The sequence below is a fragment of the Haliotis asinina genome, chromosome 11, assembly GCF_037392515.1.
Source record: "Haliotis asinina isolate JCU_RB_2024 chromosome 11, JCU_Hal_asi_v2, whole genome shotgun sequence".
In the NCBI taxonomy this organism is placed as follows: domain Eukaryota; kingdom Metazoa; phylum Mollusca; class Gastropoda; order Lepetellida; family Haliotidae; genus Haliotis; species Haliotis asinina.
This window is the reverse complement of record NC_090290.1, coordinates 11,469,919-11,489,244: the sequence shown is the minus strand read 5'-3', so window position 1 is coordinate 11,489,244 and position 19,326 is coordinate 11,469,919. Positions and strand designations below refer to the sequence as shown.

The 19,326-nt window shown below is 39.6% G+C and overlaps 1 protein-coding gene across 3 annotated transcripts; it reads left to right on the top strand.

The window, feature by feature from the left end:
- Positions 1-530: 530 nt before the first annotated feature.
- LOC137256353 (uncharacterized) lies at positions 531-18,327 on the top strand. 3 transcript variants are annotated; one of them, XM_067794139.1, is made up of 4 exons: positions 531-554; positions 1,626-1,727; positions 1,954-2,101; positions 2,699-2,800. In XM_067794139.1, the coding sequence occupies exons 2-4, from the start codon at positions 1,655-1,657 to the stop codon at positions 2,757-2,759; spliced, it is 282 nt and encodes a 93-aa protein (XP_067650240.1). In that variant the 5' UTR covers positions 531-554; positions 1,626-1,654; the 3' UTR covers positions 2,760-2,800. The 3 variants fall into 3 exon arrangements, with proteins under 3 accessions (XP_067650240.1, XP_067650242.1, XP_067650241.1); XM_067794141.1 differs by lacking the exons at positions 531-554; positions 1,954-2,101; positions 2,699-2,800 and adding exons at positions 17,783-17,930; positions 18,199-18,327 and having other exon boundaries at positions 1,631-1,727; XM_067794140.1 differs by lacking the exons at positions 531-554; positions 1,626-1,727; positions 1,954-2,101; positions 2,699-2,800 and adding exons at positions 17,283-17,362; positions 17,783-17,930; positions 18,199-18,327.
- The last annotated feature ends 999 nt before the right edge of the window (positions 18,328-19,326 follow it).

The window sequence follows — 19,326 nt, the reverse complement described above, 5'->3', positions numbered from 1 at the left end:
GATTGTGTGGAATATGTCATGTGTGATTGGAATCATGGAAAACCACCATTTGGATAACTTGTTCAGTACGAGTTGAACAATCTTCAACTGAATGCTGCGCAATCTCTACCTAAACCAGTTCCATGGACTTTAACACAACCCTCTATTTCTCATGATTTATCGGAACTTGTAAACAAACAAATGTCACCAAGTGTTATTAAAATCCTAAGCCAAGACTACTTTCACACCAAATATAGTAATTGTACTCATATTTACACTGGTCATGTTGGTGCGGACATCTACTTTATCTTCCAACGGTGTTGGAATCGGACTTTGGACGAGAAACATATAGTGGGTTTGTTGAGTTTATTAAAAACATGAATCTTCTTTCTGCATGTTTCATGATCTGCTTGTACTGCACATGTGTTTATCTGTTACTTTCCCACAAGAACGGTCTATTCTAAAGATAACAAATGGAACCATTATATTGGTTGCACCGATCATGTGATGCAGCGAAAAACTCCATATATAGCGTCACACTCTGGGCAGTCATCCTCCTTATCTACAACGCAAGGGTAAGTTATGATAGTCACATAATCGTGTTGGGGAGCATTGTGAAGCGCCATGTTGCTTACCACGTATGGGGAACTCGTAGACTGCATTGAAATTTAACTGTTTCGTTTAGTCAGTGTATCTAACTGCTTGTCATATATTTGTGATGCGATAAGTTTCACGAACATCTGGAGTCAGTTGAATCATCCGTATTATTCTTGCGTTGTCTTTCTGTTTCTGTTGAAGCTATGGCACGTACTTTGGGGACATGATGCAGTTGAGTGTTAGTTCAAACTGATAGCTTGAGAGGCCATCATTTTGTTCTCAGTGAAGAGGGAAAATAATGGTCGTGACACAGTTGCATTAGGGATCGGGTGTAGTTTTGTTTGATAAGTTTGACGAGAGGATGTGTTCGTATGTATGTAAGCTGTCTCATCCTATAAATATATGATCTCTCCTGTATGTACAGATACAAGACTGTGGTTTGCTTGTCGCATGCTGCAGATATGATGTAGTAAATCATAAGGGGTGGGGGAAAGGCACGTATTGTGAACGTACTTATAAGGGGTCATGGTGGGCGAGCTGGCTAAGGCGCCAGGCTAGTGAGTCCAGCGAGGTTTCGATTTCGGGATCGAGCCCACCTGTGGCCGGGTGTAAAAAACTTATAGTCAACTTTGTGTGAAGATTCTTTCAGTGTTGTCACAACTCCTAGTGTACCGTACACAACATTGTGCACTTAAAAGAACCCACGAATCCGTTGGTATATGACAGATGGTGGTCACATGAACACGTGCATACACCTAGTTGCGGGTACAGCAAAGTGCAGTAAACTTGGACCAAGTGCTGTGACTATGTGTCCCTGTCCACCCAGCTGTCAATTATGTACCTCGTTAGGATGAGAGAGCTACAATAAATTCGGTGCGGCTAGTGGCAGCAAGAGTTGTATACTCCCCAGGGAGTTGAGGTTGAAATACGATGTGCTGTTGAGATTGACATCCAGTGATCGAGGGCAAAATACCAGCGCCTTGAGCATGCACTGGTGCGTGGTTATGTGCGCTATTTAAATATCCTATCTATGTAATGGCATGTTTTAGTTTCATAGTCTGAAGTAGAAAAGTACAACATGAAGGTCGCCCTCTTCCTCTTCTGCCTCCTGCCTCTGGCCTTCTGCGAGAAGAGATTCCTGCTAGACAGCAGTGAGTGTTAACAATGTAATCGGTAGTGTCCAGAAGTATTCAGTATTATTCAATAGTATGCTACAGTTTTCACCATCATTCACCAGTGTCCATCAGTATTCAAAAGTATTTAGTGGTATTCAGTAGTATTCACCAGTATGTAGTTATTTTCAACAGTATTCAGTAGGATTCAAAAGTATTCACAAGGGTTCAGCAGTATTCGGTAAGCACATTGCTGTATTTGTAGTTCTTGACAGTGCCGAAATCAAAAAGCTCGTGAACGCGGTAGTGGAGAACTTTGGCAGTGACGCTACAGAGCAGCAGTGTGAACAGGAGTGTCTGGCCCTCTTCACCAACGACATCCTCGACCTCGGCTGTGACTTCGCTTGCAAGGGGTAAGTCAGTGATTGGCAAGATTCAGGAAAAGCATGATAAATATGCGGACCTCACCTTTGAAATGTCTCGCTTGCACCAGTACACTGTCGTCAGTCTCCCGATTGTTCTCGGTGCCCTTGCTTTCGTAGTGCCCATGTTCTCCACCAGGAGCACAGTCATTCTGACAACCTGGGTAATGCAGAAGGCTGCAGTGTTGGGGAGCCTCTATATTCTCCGGAAAGTTCTTGGTGGGTTTGACTAGGCAACGTTTCCTGGGAAAAGTTCCATTCGCTGTCTGGGCTTCGTGTAGAGGAGGCAAGGGCCCTGAGCTGAGGATGAGCCTTACCGGCCTGACTGTGCCAGGATCATCCAAACCTACTCTGCTTCATATCTATCTTAATCTGTAAAACATAATAATTCCTTCTTGTCTTGTAGTAATAAAAAGCTTTTGATACTGATGCAGTCTTTTCACTATAATCGTACACTTCATATAACTCACTAAAAGTCTTGTTGATTTCTTCTTGCACCAATTAATAGCATTCTATTATTACTACAGTGCCCCGAACTTAGCCATTGTGTTGGTGTACATTTTCTTCACAAACTGTTTTTTGTTCCAGAATCCAGAACCTTATTAAACTTATTCCCCACAACAGTCCAACTACCGCTGCCACCAGTTAAAGTAGTTGTATCCGGTCATGAATAAAATGTAACTTTGCTTCCATGAAGTCTTTGTTATGGAAAATACAAGCAGTCTTTACACACATCAAATGCATATACAGAAGAACTGACAACTGGCAAGGCAATATCCTAATGACTTCTTCATACCTCAGTACAACGAACTGCTGATTTCCCAAACCCATTGGATACTCAGGGTTGGGTGAAGTCAAATGGGATATGACGTTGCAATCAAGATAGCTAATATCACGAGCTTTTGACGGTGAGGTCAAGAGGTACTGCCTGTCGTGATAAGTCTTAACACAAACGACCCAACATGTGTCCAAAGTTCACCGATGTCCTTTAGGCTGTGTAATGCTTTCAGCAACCGTTTGGTGTATACCCTCTTATCATAACCCTTCTTCCGTCTCCTCACAATATATATCCCCAAATTTAACTCCACCTCCTCCGAGCAGGACTTCTCATTCGCAGTACTATGTGTATCACACCTTCGTATTTTGACGGATGTTATGTCTATACACATACAAAGTAAGTGATCCTTCACCACATGGCGTCACATTCCTCTCCATGAAACCTGACTGACAGAGGATCGTCTCCATCCCATCTGTGAAGCTAGTAGTGGCATTGTCAGGACCGGCGCCCAACCAACGACTAGCTCGACCATCCGCATGTATGTAATGACAGAGCCGATTGATGATTCACCACTCTGTCTGTCACCATCAACTTGTACCACTTCGTATATTATGCGAAAAACAACAATAAAGGTGTCTGATGTCGCTACCAGAGAGAGAAAGATAGGAACGATGAGAGAGAGAGACAAGGAGGAAGAAGAGAGGGATAGATAGAGGAGGGAGGGAAGGCGATTTCACTTCTTCAGGACAAAGATTAATATGTTTAAAAGGCCAAAAGATTATTTTAGATACCATTTGAAAATGATGAAAGCTGATGAAAAGGAAAACAATGTTGAACATAGACGATCAGTTATTCTTGGAAACTCTTCTGTTAATCGTTGGGGGTCATGCCATTAAATATCCATCCCAGAAAAAAGATTAAGGAAATCACGAGAAAAAGAAGAAAACGAATACAAACTAAACTGTTGAAAATCAGTGTCAAACATGAGATTTCCAGAGCCGTTCGCAAGACCAAACAAAGAAAAAGTAACAATAAACGAAATTGAAGCAAAAGGAATAATAATGTGATCAAAAGCAAACTTGATAGAAAAGGCGAAAAACAACCAGGTTCTTCATCTCCCTTGAGACCAGACAATTGCTGAAGTAGAATATGGTCTCGAGAAGAAATTCTCAGAAACAAGGAATACGCCTTAAGCGAAGTCCATATTTATGAAACAACCTTTACAGTAAACAGACATGTCAAAATCTAAAGTTGCAAAGAATGTTTGAAAACCCCCAACCCAAAACGTAACAATAAACTTAGTAGCTTTATACAAAATGTTTTGACTTTCTTTCACTCTGGTGCCTCCATCAAGCACTGGATAGAAACAGTTTTTGTTATATCAGATCAAGCATTTTTATATTAATGGATTCGGAAGAGATTTCTGTAGAATGACCAGATTCTGCAGACAAGGTGACCCATTATCCCCATAGCTTTTCGTATTATGCGTAAAAATATTAGCGATACTGCTCCGTAACATTAAAAAAAAATCAAAAGAATTCAAATCCGAAACAAAAAATATACCTCATATCACAGTTCTCCGTCGATACAACACTATCGAAATAGAAGTGGAGCCCGTGTACAGAGTGCGCTAAACATATGTAAGCAACGTTCTCAGACCTTCAAATAAACAGGAGTAAACGTAACCATTTTCGACAGGCTCACAGCGCTCATCAGGTGTAATGTTTTCTAAACAGTGGAACTTCGACTGGGAAAAGAAAACGTTTCACCTTTATAGAAAACTTTGACGGAAATGGTCGAAAAAATAATAACTAAAAGGCAATAAGTCAGTTATGATGTTTCACCGTGATCTTACACCGATAGGAAGATAAACACTATTAAAAAGCTATCATGTAGGGTTACAGCGTGCTCTTACTGCAATAGGAAGAAAAACACTATTAAAAAGCTATGATGTAGGGTTACAGAGTGCTCTTACTCCAATAGGATAAAAAACACTATTAAAAAGTTATGATGTAGGGTTTCAACGTGATCTTACTCCAATAGGAAGGAAAACACTATTGAAAAGCTATGATGTAGGGTTACAGCGTTATCTTACTCCATTAGGAAGAAAAAACACTATTAAAAAGCTTACCTTACCAAAGCCCATCTATCTATTCACATGGCTTCCAGATTCTAGCGATAAACCAATAAAAATCGAACCAGTCTGTTTCAGATTTATATGAAAAAAAAACAAAAACAAAAATACTTAAAAAACCATATGATAAAGGATGACTACGAGCTCCAAATATAAGGCAGATAATATCTCCTAAAAAGTGATCATGGGTTAGACGACTATTCAAAGTGAAACCTATTTAAAAAACTCTTTAATTATTTCATATCAAAACTCGACCATGTCTCCACCACCTCATAAATAACGATGAAAACCTGACATGTAAGCTGAGAAATCGAAGAACAAATCCCTTCAGGAGGGATTGTCCTGGAATGGTTATACCTAAACTCCAAAGGCGAAAATGTCGAAAAAATTTCCCAAACCATATGGTACATTAAAATAGAAGGAAACACCTTCTTCTATAAACACTACTCTGATAAATGTATACGAGATATTAATGACCTGGTTGATAATGGCAAAAACTATCTCACTCTGTTTTCCCTTCAGAAAAAAATATCAGATAAAAATATTCATTGAATATCATGGCATAATCAAATCAGTTGTTAAAAGCAAACGCATTAAACTCTTCCATATTTCTTTAAAGATGTATCGGAAACGCGAAATGTTGTAGAATATTCTGTGGCACATCGAACATTCACTGTTTCGAAACACGATCGGAAATAGGAGAACAATCTCTGGTGTACCCTGACAGTACAAGAATGGAAAACTATACATCACATACCATTCCGTAATCATGCAAACAGCACATACAATATCATTTACAGAAAACTACCAAAGACTGACCTACTACATCAAATGAAATATACGGACAATAATAAATGTGACTTGTGCTAAAGCGACATTTAATCAGTAACACACCACCGGTATGGATGAACAAAAGTTATCCATATCTGGAGAGTATTTAAGCCTGGATCGAGGAGAAAACAGGAATGAAACTAGAATGTTACTAAAAAAAACGTTGGGGAAAATCGTTGGGGATACATCGCTGTAGACCATTTTTATCCTCATAATCTGTGCATAATCAAGGTTTTCAGGTTCAAATCAAACACTACTGACTGAAAATTGTAAACGTGAAATTTTCATGTCATACTCCAGTCTCCTAACAAGGGGATAACTGAATGAGTGTAACAATGGCAAAGTGGTCTCTTGCTTGGTCTCTCTGAGTCAGTGTTCCTGTGTAGATTGTTCTCGCTGAGATTTACAGTAGTTAGTTGAGGTGTTCTTTGTACTATACCATAAGCATAGTTGGTGAAACTTGCTTTGGTAATCAATTTAGTAATTATATTTTGCAATTGCCTTTAGTTGCTCGTGTACTTCACTTGCGCGTTTCGGTTGGCTGAGCTTTGTGCGTGCGTTTGGCACGTTTTGTTCGTGCAGAACCTACTTTGCGGATTACGCTTATCGACAATAGTGATAGCGTTTGCTTCGCAGATAGGGCTATGAATTCAGATTCTGATGGCCCCCACAGGGTGTCATACCTCTTCGTGGTGTGGGGGAGGCAATGCCTTTGGTAGCGAAATGACACCATTCCTGCTCATCCTCTTTTCCAGCTTTCCTGTCTACTTTCCCATGCTTTACCTTGAACTGTTCCTCTGATCCAGTCTTTTGTCCTGCTTTGCTGTCACTTATGCTTTTGGCTATTCTATCCTATAGCTTTCCTTACCAACCCGTGGGGTTCCCGGGTTTAGAATTGGTCCCCAGTATCCTTATGCTGGTCGTAGAAGGCGACTGAAATGAGGCGGCCTGTTGGCCGTGGGCTGCAGCCTACTGTCGGGGGAGGATGGTTGTCTGGTGGTTGAGGGGTCAGGCCATTGGCAATTATATGACCTGACCTCAACACACCACTTTGACCCGGACTTCCCCTAGAGGGGCGGCCAAGTGGGCTCGTCTTGGTCAATCGGCTGGTCACGCCATGCCCTAGGAAGTCATACTTTATTGTGGCCAACATATAGTGATTATTGCTGTGTATTAAATGTACTAAAGCTCAGACGTTTCTTTGCCACCATCTTCCTAGAAGGCGGTGGCTCATGAGCCAAACTGTTGGTTTGAATTCGTTCAGTTTGAAGCTGAGAAAGGCTTGTTCTCTGATAGCGGGGAGGACTCTCCCTTTCTTCAGTGGATGACTGGGCAGACCTTACTTAGCAGTGTATATCATCCCTGTATCCCTGGTGCCAGTCTGCTGGAGATCCGCAGACAGTGGCACCGCCCTTGTTGGTGCTCGGTGGCGGGTGGGGAGCAGGGATGACGAACTTACTAAATCTCACCATGTCTTCCAAAACAACCGCCAAGAAAAGACATTTGTATTCTAGCTCATCTGACGAAGAAGTTGAAACAAATCCATTAAAGTCAAGTCACTGGCCCAAATTTATTGTCATTGAAGGTCAGGAATCTGCTGCAGTAAAACTCAACCCTTTTGCAGTAGAAAAGGCTATCAAAGGGATTGCAGGTGATGTTGACAACATTCGTAAGTTGAGATCTGGAGCCCTTCTTGTAGAATGTGCCAATAAACACCAATCATCAAACTTATTGAAAACCAAGTCACTGGCAAATGTACCTGTTCGTCCATCCGTCCACAAGTCTTTGAATTCCTGTAGGGGAGTCATCAGGGACAGAGATAAGCACTTAGCAGATATGAGTGAAGAGGAAATCGTTCATGCCCTCTCCCCACAAGGAGTATCCCATATTAAACGTTTCTCTCTGAAGAAACCAACTGGAACCATTGTCACTAATACCTATTTGATTACTTTTGCATGTGCTCAACTTCCAAAGGAAATTCGAGCAGGCTATTGTAATATCAAAGTGGACACCTATATCCCACCTCCACTACGGTGTTACAAATGCCAAAAGTTCGGCCATGGTGCAAACTCGTGCAGGAATTCAAAGGCTTGTTTTCGCTGTGGCTCATCAGAGCATGAAGGCTCAGAATGTAATGAGGAGGCACGTTGTGTTAATTGCTCGGGTCATCACCCAGCATTCTCAAAGCAGTGTCCAGTCTTCCAAAAAGAAAATGACATAGTAAAAATGAAAACACAAAGAAACATCACCTACTATGAAGCCAGAACTATCGTTGAAGGAAATCTGCCTAATATCAACCAATCTTACTCTGCAGCTGCTTCTCAATCACTTAGAAAGACCACTTGCTCAGCCTCTTGTCAAACTGACTTTACATGGCTTGAGGCAGAACAACCTAAACAAATCTCCCTTAAGTCAGCTCACTCTCAGACAGATAGCTCTTCTCAACCTTCTAATTCTACCAAATCCTTAGATTCCTCAACCTCTAAACAACAAAACCCTAAAAATTCTGGCCGAGTCTCCAAGGGAGAATTAGACCCCATCCAACAATTCTACGAATTGCAATCATCCCCAAATAGCCAAAAAGCGCAGAAGCACGCTAAAACCAAATCCAACCAACAGATTGATTTACAACCAAAAACAGTTGAAACTAGGAATTCCTATGAAGTCTTTGAAAATATGGAACTTGGTCCTTCCTCTAGAACCTCCAGCCCATCACCTTCTCGTGATGAACATATGACTCGGTCTAGAGGTGGCAACCGTTCTTATTCTTCCAGTAGAAGAAGAGGGAGATCTCCAATTCTTCCTCCAAGTAAGCATCCTTAATTATGGCCCCACACCTTATACAGTGGAACTGTAGAGGTCTTAGGAACAACCTTCCCGACTTGCAACTCTTGTCACAGGACTTCAATCCTGTGGCATTTTGCCTCCAAGAGACGTATATGAAAGAGACTGATCATTTTGATTTTAGACGATATAGTGGATATCACTCATTTTCACCTGCTAATGCAGATAAAGCTACAGGTGGCTCTTCTATATTGGTTAGGCAGGGCATCATTCATAGCCCTGTTACATTAAAAACCTCATTGCAAGCAGTTGCTCTCAGAATAACATTACAAATTGTTTTTACATTGTGTTCTATTTATATCCCTCCTTCAGCTCATTGTACACAGTCTGAGCTGCAGGAGATATATGATCAGTTACCTCAACCATGCGTTATCATGGGCGACCTCAATGGTCATAACCCTTTGTGGGGAATTAATGATTGTAATGGTCGTGGTAAGCTGCTTGAAAATTTCATTTTAAATAACGACCTGTGCATTATGAATGACGGGTCACACACATATTTACATCCCGGCTCAGGGACATATTCAGCTCTAGATTTAACGCTATGTAGCCCTAGTTTATACAGTGATTTATCTTGGTCAGTTCATGATGATCTTTGTGGTTCTGACCACTTTCCCACTCTATTATCAGTCTCAGACACATGTAATGATTCTACTTTGCCACAGTGGAATTTCAACAAGGCAGACTGGCCTCGTTTCCAGCTGCTTTGTGAGGATGAAATTTCAAGTAAATCATTTGTTGATGCAAGAGATCCTATTCAAGCGTTTTCTGATACACTTTTAAATATAGCAAACAAAACCATTCCTAAGACCTCTGGTGTTCCACGTACTCGTAAACCTTGGTTTACGAATGAATGCAAACAAGCTCGAAAAGTAAGGAAGAAGGCTGAAAAGTACTTCAGCCGACATCCTACCGGCCACAATCTAGGTCAACTCAAAATTAATGCTGCCAAGGCCCGTCGCTGCTTTAAATCATCAAAGCATGGGTCTTGGCATAAGTATGTTTCCAAGATTAATTCTCGGACCCCAATTTCAAAAGTTTGGAACATGATTGCCAAAATTAGAGGTAAAGGTTCTAAATCCTCTGTTCAACATTTAGTTGTTGGAAATGACACTTTAACTGATAAGTCTGATATCTCTAACAAATTGGCTGAAACTCTGGCAAAACATTCGTCTTCTGATAACTATGTGCCAGAGTTCCAGCGATATCAGAAAACTCAGGAAAAGTCCAAAATTGATTTCTCTTCAGACAATGGTGAAGAGTATAATGACGAATTTTCTATATCTGAACTGCTTACTGCTTTAAATAAAGCTCATGATACAGCACCGGGGCCTGATAACATACATTATCAGCTGTTGAAACACTTGCCCCAGTCATCTCTAGAATCTTTACTTCACATTTTTGACAACATTTGGACTTCTGGCAATTTTCCAACCTCTTGGCGTAATGCTACCATAGTTCCTGTAGCTAAACCAGGCCGAGATGCCACTGATCCGTCTAACTATAGACCGATCTCGCTGACTAGCTGTGTTTGTAAAACAATGGAACGAATGATCAATGACCGCTTGGTGTATTATTTAGAATCCAACCATCTTATTTCTGATATTCAGTGTGGATTCAGAAAGAACCATAGCACCATTGATCATCTCGTTCGATTGGAATCATATGTTAAGGATGCTTTCATTGCCGGTGACCATGTTGTGTCGATCTTCTTTGATCTTGAGAAAGCATACGACACAGCATGGAAACATGGTATTTTAAAAGATTTACATTCATTAGGCCTCCGTGGCCGATTACCAGAATTCATTTCTAAATTTCTGAGTAACAGACAGTTTAAGGTCCGTGTGGGCACCACTTTTTCTGATTATTTTCAGCAAGAACAAGGTGTCCCACAGGGCAGTATCCTGTCTGTTACTCTTTTTAGCATTAAGATAAACAGTCTGTCAAAAGTTTTAAATAATAATACTGATGGTTCTCTTTTTGTTGATGATTTTAATGTATCATGTCGTGGCAAACATATGCAGACCATCGAGAGGCAGTTGCAACTGTGCCTCAATAAAATCCACAGATGGTGCTTGGAAAATGGCTTTAAGTTTTCTATGACAAAGACCAATTGTATACATTTCTGCCGTAAAACAAGTTGCCACAAAGCACCAAATCTTTATTTGAATAAACATCCTATTAAAGTTGTGGATGAAGCCAAGTTTCTTGGTCTTATTTTTGACAGACGTCTCACTTTCAAACCTCACATTAAGCAACTGAAACTTAAGTGCTTGAAGGCATTAGATATCATTAAAGTTGTTTCTAACACTAAATGGGGTGGCGACCAAGCCACACTCCTCAATCTCTACCGTTCCTTAGTCCGTTCCAAGCTGGACTATGGTTCTATTGTTTATGGTGGGGCCACTAAGGCCACTTTAAAGCTACTGGACCCTGTCCACCACCAGGGTCTCAGACTCTGCATGGGGGCGTTTCGCACATCTCCGGTAGAATCTCTGTATGTGGAAGCTGATGAGCTTCCACTGTCTCTAAGACGCATTAAACTATCTTTGCAGTATATAACCAAATTAAAATCAACCCCTTCTAATCCTGCTTTTAACTGTGTTTTTAACCCAAAGTATTCTCACCGTTATGATAAAAAACCTAATGCTGTTCCACCCCTCGGCATCAGAATTAGAGAGCACATATCTGATGCTGACATTGATCTAAATCTTATTGCCGAATCCCGTCTTATATCTACATCACCATGGTGTATCGTTGAACCAGAGGTTGATGTATCACTTTCCAAGTTTAAAAAATCAGAAACAAATGAATTGGTCTATCAGCAGGAATTTACTATCCTACAAGATAAGTATACTTCCTACTACCCTATTTTTACAGATGGATCCAAGGATGGTGGTAAGGTTGCTTCTGCTGCCGTCTTTGGATCTGAAGCATTGTCCTTTCGGCTTCCAGACAATGCTTCTATATTTACAGCTGAGGCAAATGCTTTGTTAACAGCTCTACAGTATATGAAACACAGCAATCTGCGTAAATTTGTTGTCTTCTCAGATTCATTGTCCTGCCTTCAAGCACTTAAGAATCGCTCTCCTTCTCATCCACTCATGATTAATATTCTGGAATCATACCAGTCGTTATGCATGAACTCGTACATCATCGTCTTTTGCTGGCTGCCCAGCCACATGGGCATTAGAGGCAATTCCAAGGCTGATGCAGAGGCCAAGGCAGCCTTGGACAAGGAAATCTCTCCTTTTAGTATCTCGTATAGAGATTTTAGGCCCTGTATCCGATCATATGTACGCCAACTCTTTCAGGCGCTGTGGGATACACAGATCAATAATAAATTATTTCAAATTAAGCCAACCATTGGATATACTCATCTAAATTGCGTTACTCGATTTGATGAGGTTATCCTTAGACGTTGCCGTATAGGCCATTCCCGGTACACGCACGAGTTCCTTTTGAAGGGTGAAGACGCCCCTTTCTGTATTCCTTGCCAGGAGCCAATAACAGTCGAGCATATACTACTTGACTGTGTGGATTTTGCTCCTGCAAGAAGTACTTTTTATTCGTGTAATAGTTTAAAAGATCTTTTTAACAATGTGAGTTATCACCTAATTTTAGGTTACCTGAAAGAAATAAATCTGTTAAATAAGTTATAATTTGTCTTTTGACATACAGCATGCTTTTACTCCTATCATTTCATTGGTCTTCCAGGTAATCAAAACGCTATTTCTTATCTGTAGTTGTTAGTTTTTTACAACATTGTGATATTGACTAACGTTTTACTGCCCTTTGTTGGTAGATTAGTGTTTTGCTTTTTAATATTATGATACTGACTTACATTTTGCGGCCTTTCATTGGCAGATTATTGTATTGCCTTTTAATATTATGCTACTGAGTAACTTTTTACTGCCCTTTGTTGGCAGAATATTGTCTGGATTCTCAATGTTCACGTCGCTATATGGCTGAAAGATTGCCGCCTGCGACGTTAAACCACACATCAATCAATCAATCAGATTCTGATGGGGACTTTACAGCAATCTCGTCGGCTCCTGATGATTTTGAGGACACTTCCACTCATGCCGAATTCGCTGAGAAATATAATGCTATGTTGGCTAAACGCCCGAAACGAAAACATGATGACGACGTTCAGACAAAATTGAATTTTAATGAATAGAATCAGAATCCAATTTTCTTTTGTCCTCGATCGACCCTAGGGTCAGTTTGAAATCCATCAGACCACAGAAATAGGATCAAATTGGATCTGTCATCGTACCGTATATGCACAAAAGATTCGGTAAGAAATGACACCCCTAGGATACTTACAATATGACAATAAGGCCATAGGTACATGTTAGTAACAGCTTCTGGTGGACAGCTAACGGTTGTATTGTCTGATTCTTTAACTAATTAAGAAATTAATTAACACGCGTGTTTTGGTGGATATTTATGTTCTATCAATGACAAATGTGTCAGGGTGGACAGCTGCCCAACCCTCGTGTCTGTCACTTGGACTTACTACCTGACAGCTTGGTGACGTCATTAGATTTTTTGGTACGAAACATAAATCGCTCTAAATCAGCGTCCCTTAAAAGAACGAATACTTCTTTCAACTTCAACGGACGTGTAGTTTCAGTTGGAATCGGACATTGGACAAGGGTCGTGTGAAGGGATTGTTGCTTTTATTAAAACGCGCTCAAGAGATAAAACGACCTGTGTATTTTTTCTGCATGTGTCATAATCTGGTTGCATTGCACATGTGTTTTGTTTTTACTTTCCCACAAGACAGGTCCATTTTCCAGATAAAAATGGAAACAGCCTATTCCAAGATAAGAAGTGGAATTTGTTGACGTGAGGATCATTGGTTGCAGCGAACATGTGATGCATAAAAACCCAGAGGATTGGAATATATAGGGCCGCAATTCCTCTCTGTCGTTCTTCTTATCTGCAACGGTAAGTAGAGGTATGATCGTTTGAGAGAGCGTTGTGAAAAACCATGATGATTACGACATTAGGGGAACAGTTAGATTGGCATTGAAATTTAACACTTTAATTAGTTAGCGTATGAACATTGCTGGTCATATGCATATTCTTTCAGAAGCCGATTTTCATGTCATCCCATTCCCCGTAGTTGCATTTTAGGCCAACAGGAATCTTTTACAGTAGATAATCGATGTTTTCTAGAGTTGGTGTCCTTTCTGTTTTGAAGGTTATTGCACATTCAGATAGCTGTATCGTCAAAGTAAAGGCGGAAATGTTCAGGTCGTGTAATGTCGTGATTATAGTTCTGCCCGTTTTGATGGAGTTTTGTGTTATATTTTGTTGTAGTTTAACACCGAGATACTCTGCCACGGTGCACCATGGATACCTGTGCCAGGCACTGTGGAATGATATACATAGAATGATATAAAATGATTTTAATAATTTCAATTTATAGCAAAACCAAGAACATGTTTGTTGCTCTGATTGCTTCTTAATCTGACCAGAAGCCTATTCAAATCTTAATAATTACGAGCTCGTACCATTTTGCTGCTGTTTTAGGAGCATGCGACAGTGCTCATCCCTAGAGTTGGTGCAGGTTACTGTATTTGGCTGATGGCAGACTGCAAATGCAATTAAATGCTCAGATGACTGAACGACTATTGATTGTAACACATTGGCTTGTCATATGAAACGTATTCATGGATTTGGATTGCGATAATTCCTATTCAGCAGTGTATACAAAGATAATCTGACAATCTTCAACAATCATTGTGCTGCTCTATCAACAGTTTCTCCGATACGCATTTGAACACTTGCTAGATTAAGAAAACCATTTTATATTCCCTATTCCTGTTCGTCTGAAACTACTCGTTTCAGAAGTAATACACATAAAAGTTGGAGATACACAAAATGTCCGAAACACTGAACGACTATGGGTAAAATGTGTAGAAGAAAGGAGTGTTGCTCAGCCCAAAGAATATCATCTAAGCATGAAAAAATATCAAGTCCCATATTTTATCAAAAATACGTTTTCTGAAAAATTAATGCTGTATATAACATACGTCTATCTGTAACCTATTTGCTAAGTACTTTAGGGATCTATCTCAACCATTTGAAGATGACAATATCGATGAGGAATTTACCTGTTTTGTGAATAGTTTCAATGAAGATCTTACATCACGTACATGAAGACGTACATCAGTGCGAATCTTGTATGTCCAATTTCTGGTTATGAACTATGGAACACTGTACAAGTATTGAAGGTAGGTAAATCTCCAGGCCCGGATCATATTGTAAATGAGCATGTTAACGTTGGTGGAAGATCACTTATCAACCACCCGATTACGTTTTATAATAATATTGTGTCTTGTGAATATGTTCCCAAGTTGTTTAGTGGGGAATATACCCTCAATTCACAAAGGTCAAGGTAAACGTAAGGATGAAAACCCCTTCTAATTACAGAGACATATCACTTACTCCAATTTTAGGTAACCATTTACAAAATGGAAAGTTGGGCAACAGGAGTAACGAATTTCCCTCACCTTCTTCAATAGAAACTATTGCTTACTACAATGAAAGAGAAACGCCAGAATACTGTGCATGTGTTGATAACGAGAAAGTATTTCATAGGGTTTGGCCTTATAATTTCTTCCTAAAACTGAATCTAAACGTCTTGGATTAAGGGTAGATTATGACGACTTATATATATAATACTTTCGACCCCAATGGAATCACGGATTAGCATTGGCGGAGATATTTCGGATACCTTTGAAATATGTCAGGGTGTTGGGCAAGGACGGGTCCTCTCTGCTTGGTTGTTTACACTGTGCATTAATGATCTGTTAAATGCTGAGAGGCTTAAATCTCCCCTGGGCCACTACCCCTGGTATCCTACTTGCAGTTGAACCTTATTAAGTTGTACAGACGGTGGTCTTCAATATTTATTGAATGTTATGTCTGATTATGCAAAAACATGGCACCTAAAGTTTAATGCTGGAAAAAGTGTTTTCCTTTTGTTCGGTGATTGTCGTAAACATGAATGCCCAGGCCTATATTTGGGTGATCAAGTTTTTAACCACAAAACGGATATCGTATATGCGGGCCTATACATAAACACTGCTAAATCTACCCTTAGTCGTGCTGTTTTAATATGTGAAAAAGCTAGTCAGTTTTATTCACAGTCACGGATTGTGGTGGTCTACACCCTATGCATGCTATTCGCATATTGGAACGCATGATACTACCTTGTGGTCTTTTTGCCTGTAATATGTGGTGCAAATTATTAACTAAATGCGATATGCTTGAATGTGTGCAAAGGTTCATCTGTAACAAAATACAAAGGTTCTCTAAACGCACCTGATCGATCATTGCCAAAGATTGTCTTGGATTTGTATTACTCCGTGCACTTATTGATCAGAGAGGGTTATTGTTCCCGAGAAGACTGCTTGACTCTGATGTTGGTATTATTTTCAAACGGATTCTTCACTATAGATTAGCTCAACATGATTTTAATGATAGAAAGTGTAAATCATCTCCTTTACACCATATGTTTATCTTACCTGAAAATATGATCTTACTTAATATGCTCACATTATCGCAACTCATCTGCATTTGTTACTATAAAACAATGGTATAATCTTGTAAGATGGAGTCTCAAAGTTTGAAGTTAATATCGTTACCTCTGATTTAACTACCGGGTCAATTTCCACAGATGTTCTCTCTTACGTAATCCAGATGCTGGTAACCTGCTTTGGTTAAGAGAATTTAATGATTGAGGTTGTTTCAATAACATATCCTATCTCATCTGTGTAAGCGTTTTTGCTGTACAATCTAAAGAAAGCTTATGCGGCACATATGCCTTATGACATTGTAAAACATGTATTTCTGTTTTGTCCACAAACGGAATGTAACAGAGAACGTCTTTTTAACTCTCTTATTGATCTGCTGGATGTTTTAACCTCTGTGAGTGTTTGGGATGATGATGATGATGATGATGATGATGATGATGATGATGATGATGATGACGACGATGATGTCCTGATTAGTTTTTCAACTTAAAGGAGTGCCAAATGATACGAATAACATTACAAATCTTGATACTGATCTATGGATGAAAAAATCACAAGTAAAGCTGTTCATGAATGGAAAAGTTAATTACATATATTGCTGGATTCACACACACAAACACACACACACACACACACACACACACACACACGTGTATATATATACATACCATCAACAGCTTTTGCATTGTATAACTTCATACAGTTGTACTTTGCAAAGTGTAATGTCTGATAAATCATGCATATGCATCTTGAATATTGGAGGAAACAAAGACGATCTATGTATAGAGTACACTAGGGAAGAAGAAACGTGATGAATCGCTTCACTGACATACATGCGGGACCCGTCAACATCGTTTGTCGCAAGGCTCTATGGCCTCTTAAAGAAACTGTCTATCTTCCTGTCTAGTTTCTGTAATATTTATAAGTGTGTGTGTGTGTGTATGTGTGTGTGTATGTTTGCGTGCGTCTCACTCCGTGAACACGTATTGTGTACGCAGGTTTTCATGTGTTTTGTTTGTATCACAGTAAAAAGTCCAACATGAAGGTCGCCATCTTCCTCCTCTGTCTCCTGCCTCTGGCCTTCTGCGAGAAGAGATTCGTGCTAGGCGACAGTGAGTGTTAACAATGTAATCGGTAGTGTCCAGAAGTGTCCAGTATTATTCGGTAGTATGCTACAGTTTTCACCATCATTCACCAGTATCCATCAGTATTCAATAGTATTTAGTGGTATTCAGTGGTATTCACCAGTATGTAGTAACTGTAATATTCAACAGTATTCAGTTCGATTCAAAAGTATTCACAAGGGTTCAGCAGTATTCGGTAAGCACATTGTTGTATTTGTAGTTCTCGACAGTGCCGAAATCAAAAAGATGTAAAAGATCGGACTACATTTAGTAGTTGTATTCATATGAATTCACAAGTGTTAAACAAAATTTTGCACTATTCAGTGGTACCCAACAGTATTCAGCACTATCCAATAGTATCCGCTGTTTGGTAACAGTATTCAGTTAGCACATTGTTTGTGTTGGCAGTTCTTGACAGTGGCGAAATCAAAAAGCTCGTGAACGCGGTTGTGGAGAAGTTTGGCAGTGACGCTACAGAGAAGCAATGTGAACAGGAGTGTCTCGTGCTCTTCACCAACGACATCCTCGACCTCGGGTGTGACTTCGCTTGCAAGGGGTAAGTCAGTGATTGGCAAGATTCAGGAAAAAGCATGATAAATATGATTATCCATGCTGTGACGGTTGTTAATGTTTAACATAGTGATTCCTTGTTGTATTGATCATAACCTCTGATATGTGGAGTCTTTTCTCAATAATCGTAAGTCTCTCATAGTACACGTTTTGATTTCGTCTTGTAACAATCAATATCCTTCTGTTATTACTAAGGTGTCCCGACTTAACATCTTCTTCACAAACATCTTCTTCACAAACTGTGTTTGTTTCAGAATCCAGAACCTTATCAAAATTATTCCCCACAACAATCCAACTACTGCTGCCACCAGATAAAGTATTTGTATCACTCATGAATAAAATGTAACTTTGCTTCAGTGAAGTCATTGTTACGGGTAATTCAAGCACTGATAATGGTGTATGTGTACGTTTATCTAACCCAGAAAATGTCGTCTTCTGATTGGCTGATCTTTTTTCTAGTATTCTCAAATGCTGGAAGGGAGATAACTCTAAATCTGTCTTTTTTCTAGTCCTGCAGGTTATGGTTACCAAAAGTTGGTACCCGTTCTTCAAACAAGTTAAAATTACCCGAGTTAAATTGACCGAGAGAGAGTGAGACGAGTATGTCTGATATTCACAAATTATATTTACAAGCAGTATGCTCGCTCACGCACGCACAGACATACCCACTCACTGACCCATTCACAGAACATCGCGGGTTTAAAGGAAAGTCTCTTCGTGAGAGAATAGATTGAATTTACTCTAAATCAATCGATAGGTCAGTTGTTCACTGTTTTTCAATTACAAAACTTACGAGTCATAAAACAACAAATAGTATGTTGGAACATGAGACTAAGATCAATTCAGGCTCGAACCAAGATACCTCTAAAATTAAGAGAGTAATGCCGCTTTCCAGTTGACGTCACTCAGTTTTCCACAGGATAGTAATAGTAATATAGTAACAGTAATATAGTAATATATTGTCAACTGGTTCGTGTGGGGTAACCAGCTTATAGCTTAAATAGAATGTAGAATTCCGTAAGTCAATGATCAGTCAGGGAGGTGTTTCAACATTTATTGTGAGGTCAAGTGTGTAATACATAAATACATATACATAAAAGATATTTAAACAATAATCGAATATACACATTTTGAGGGGGAATTAGCGTCTCAAATGGTCGAGCTTAAATCTGTAACAGTTATAATATTTCCTTTTTCAACATAACATCAAATACTAATCATAATGGGAAAGCATATTCATACAAATCCTTTTAACACATATCTCAATTGTGCCTCAGCTGTCGTTATGTAAAACATATATAAATGATATTTGCTATTGAACCAACTATTCACTTTAGTTCACTATTAGCATAATGGTGATGCAAAGTACATCTAATGTGTCC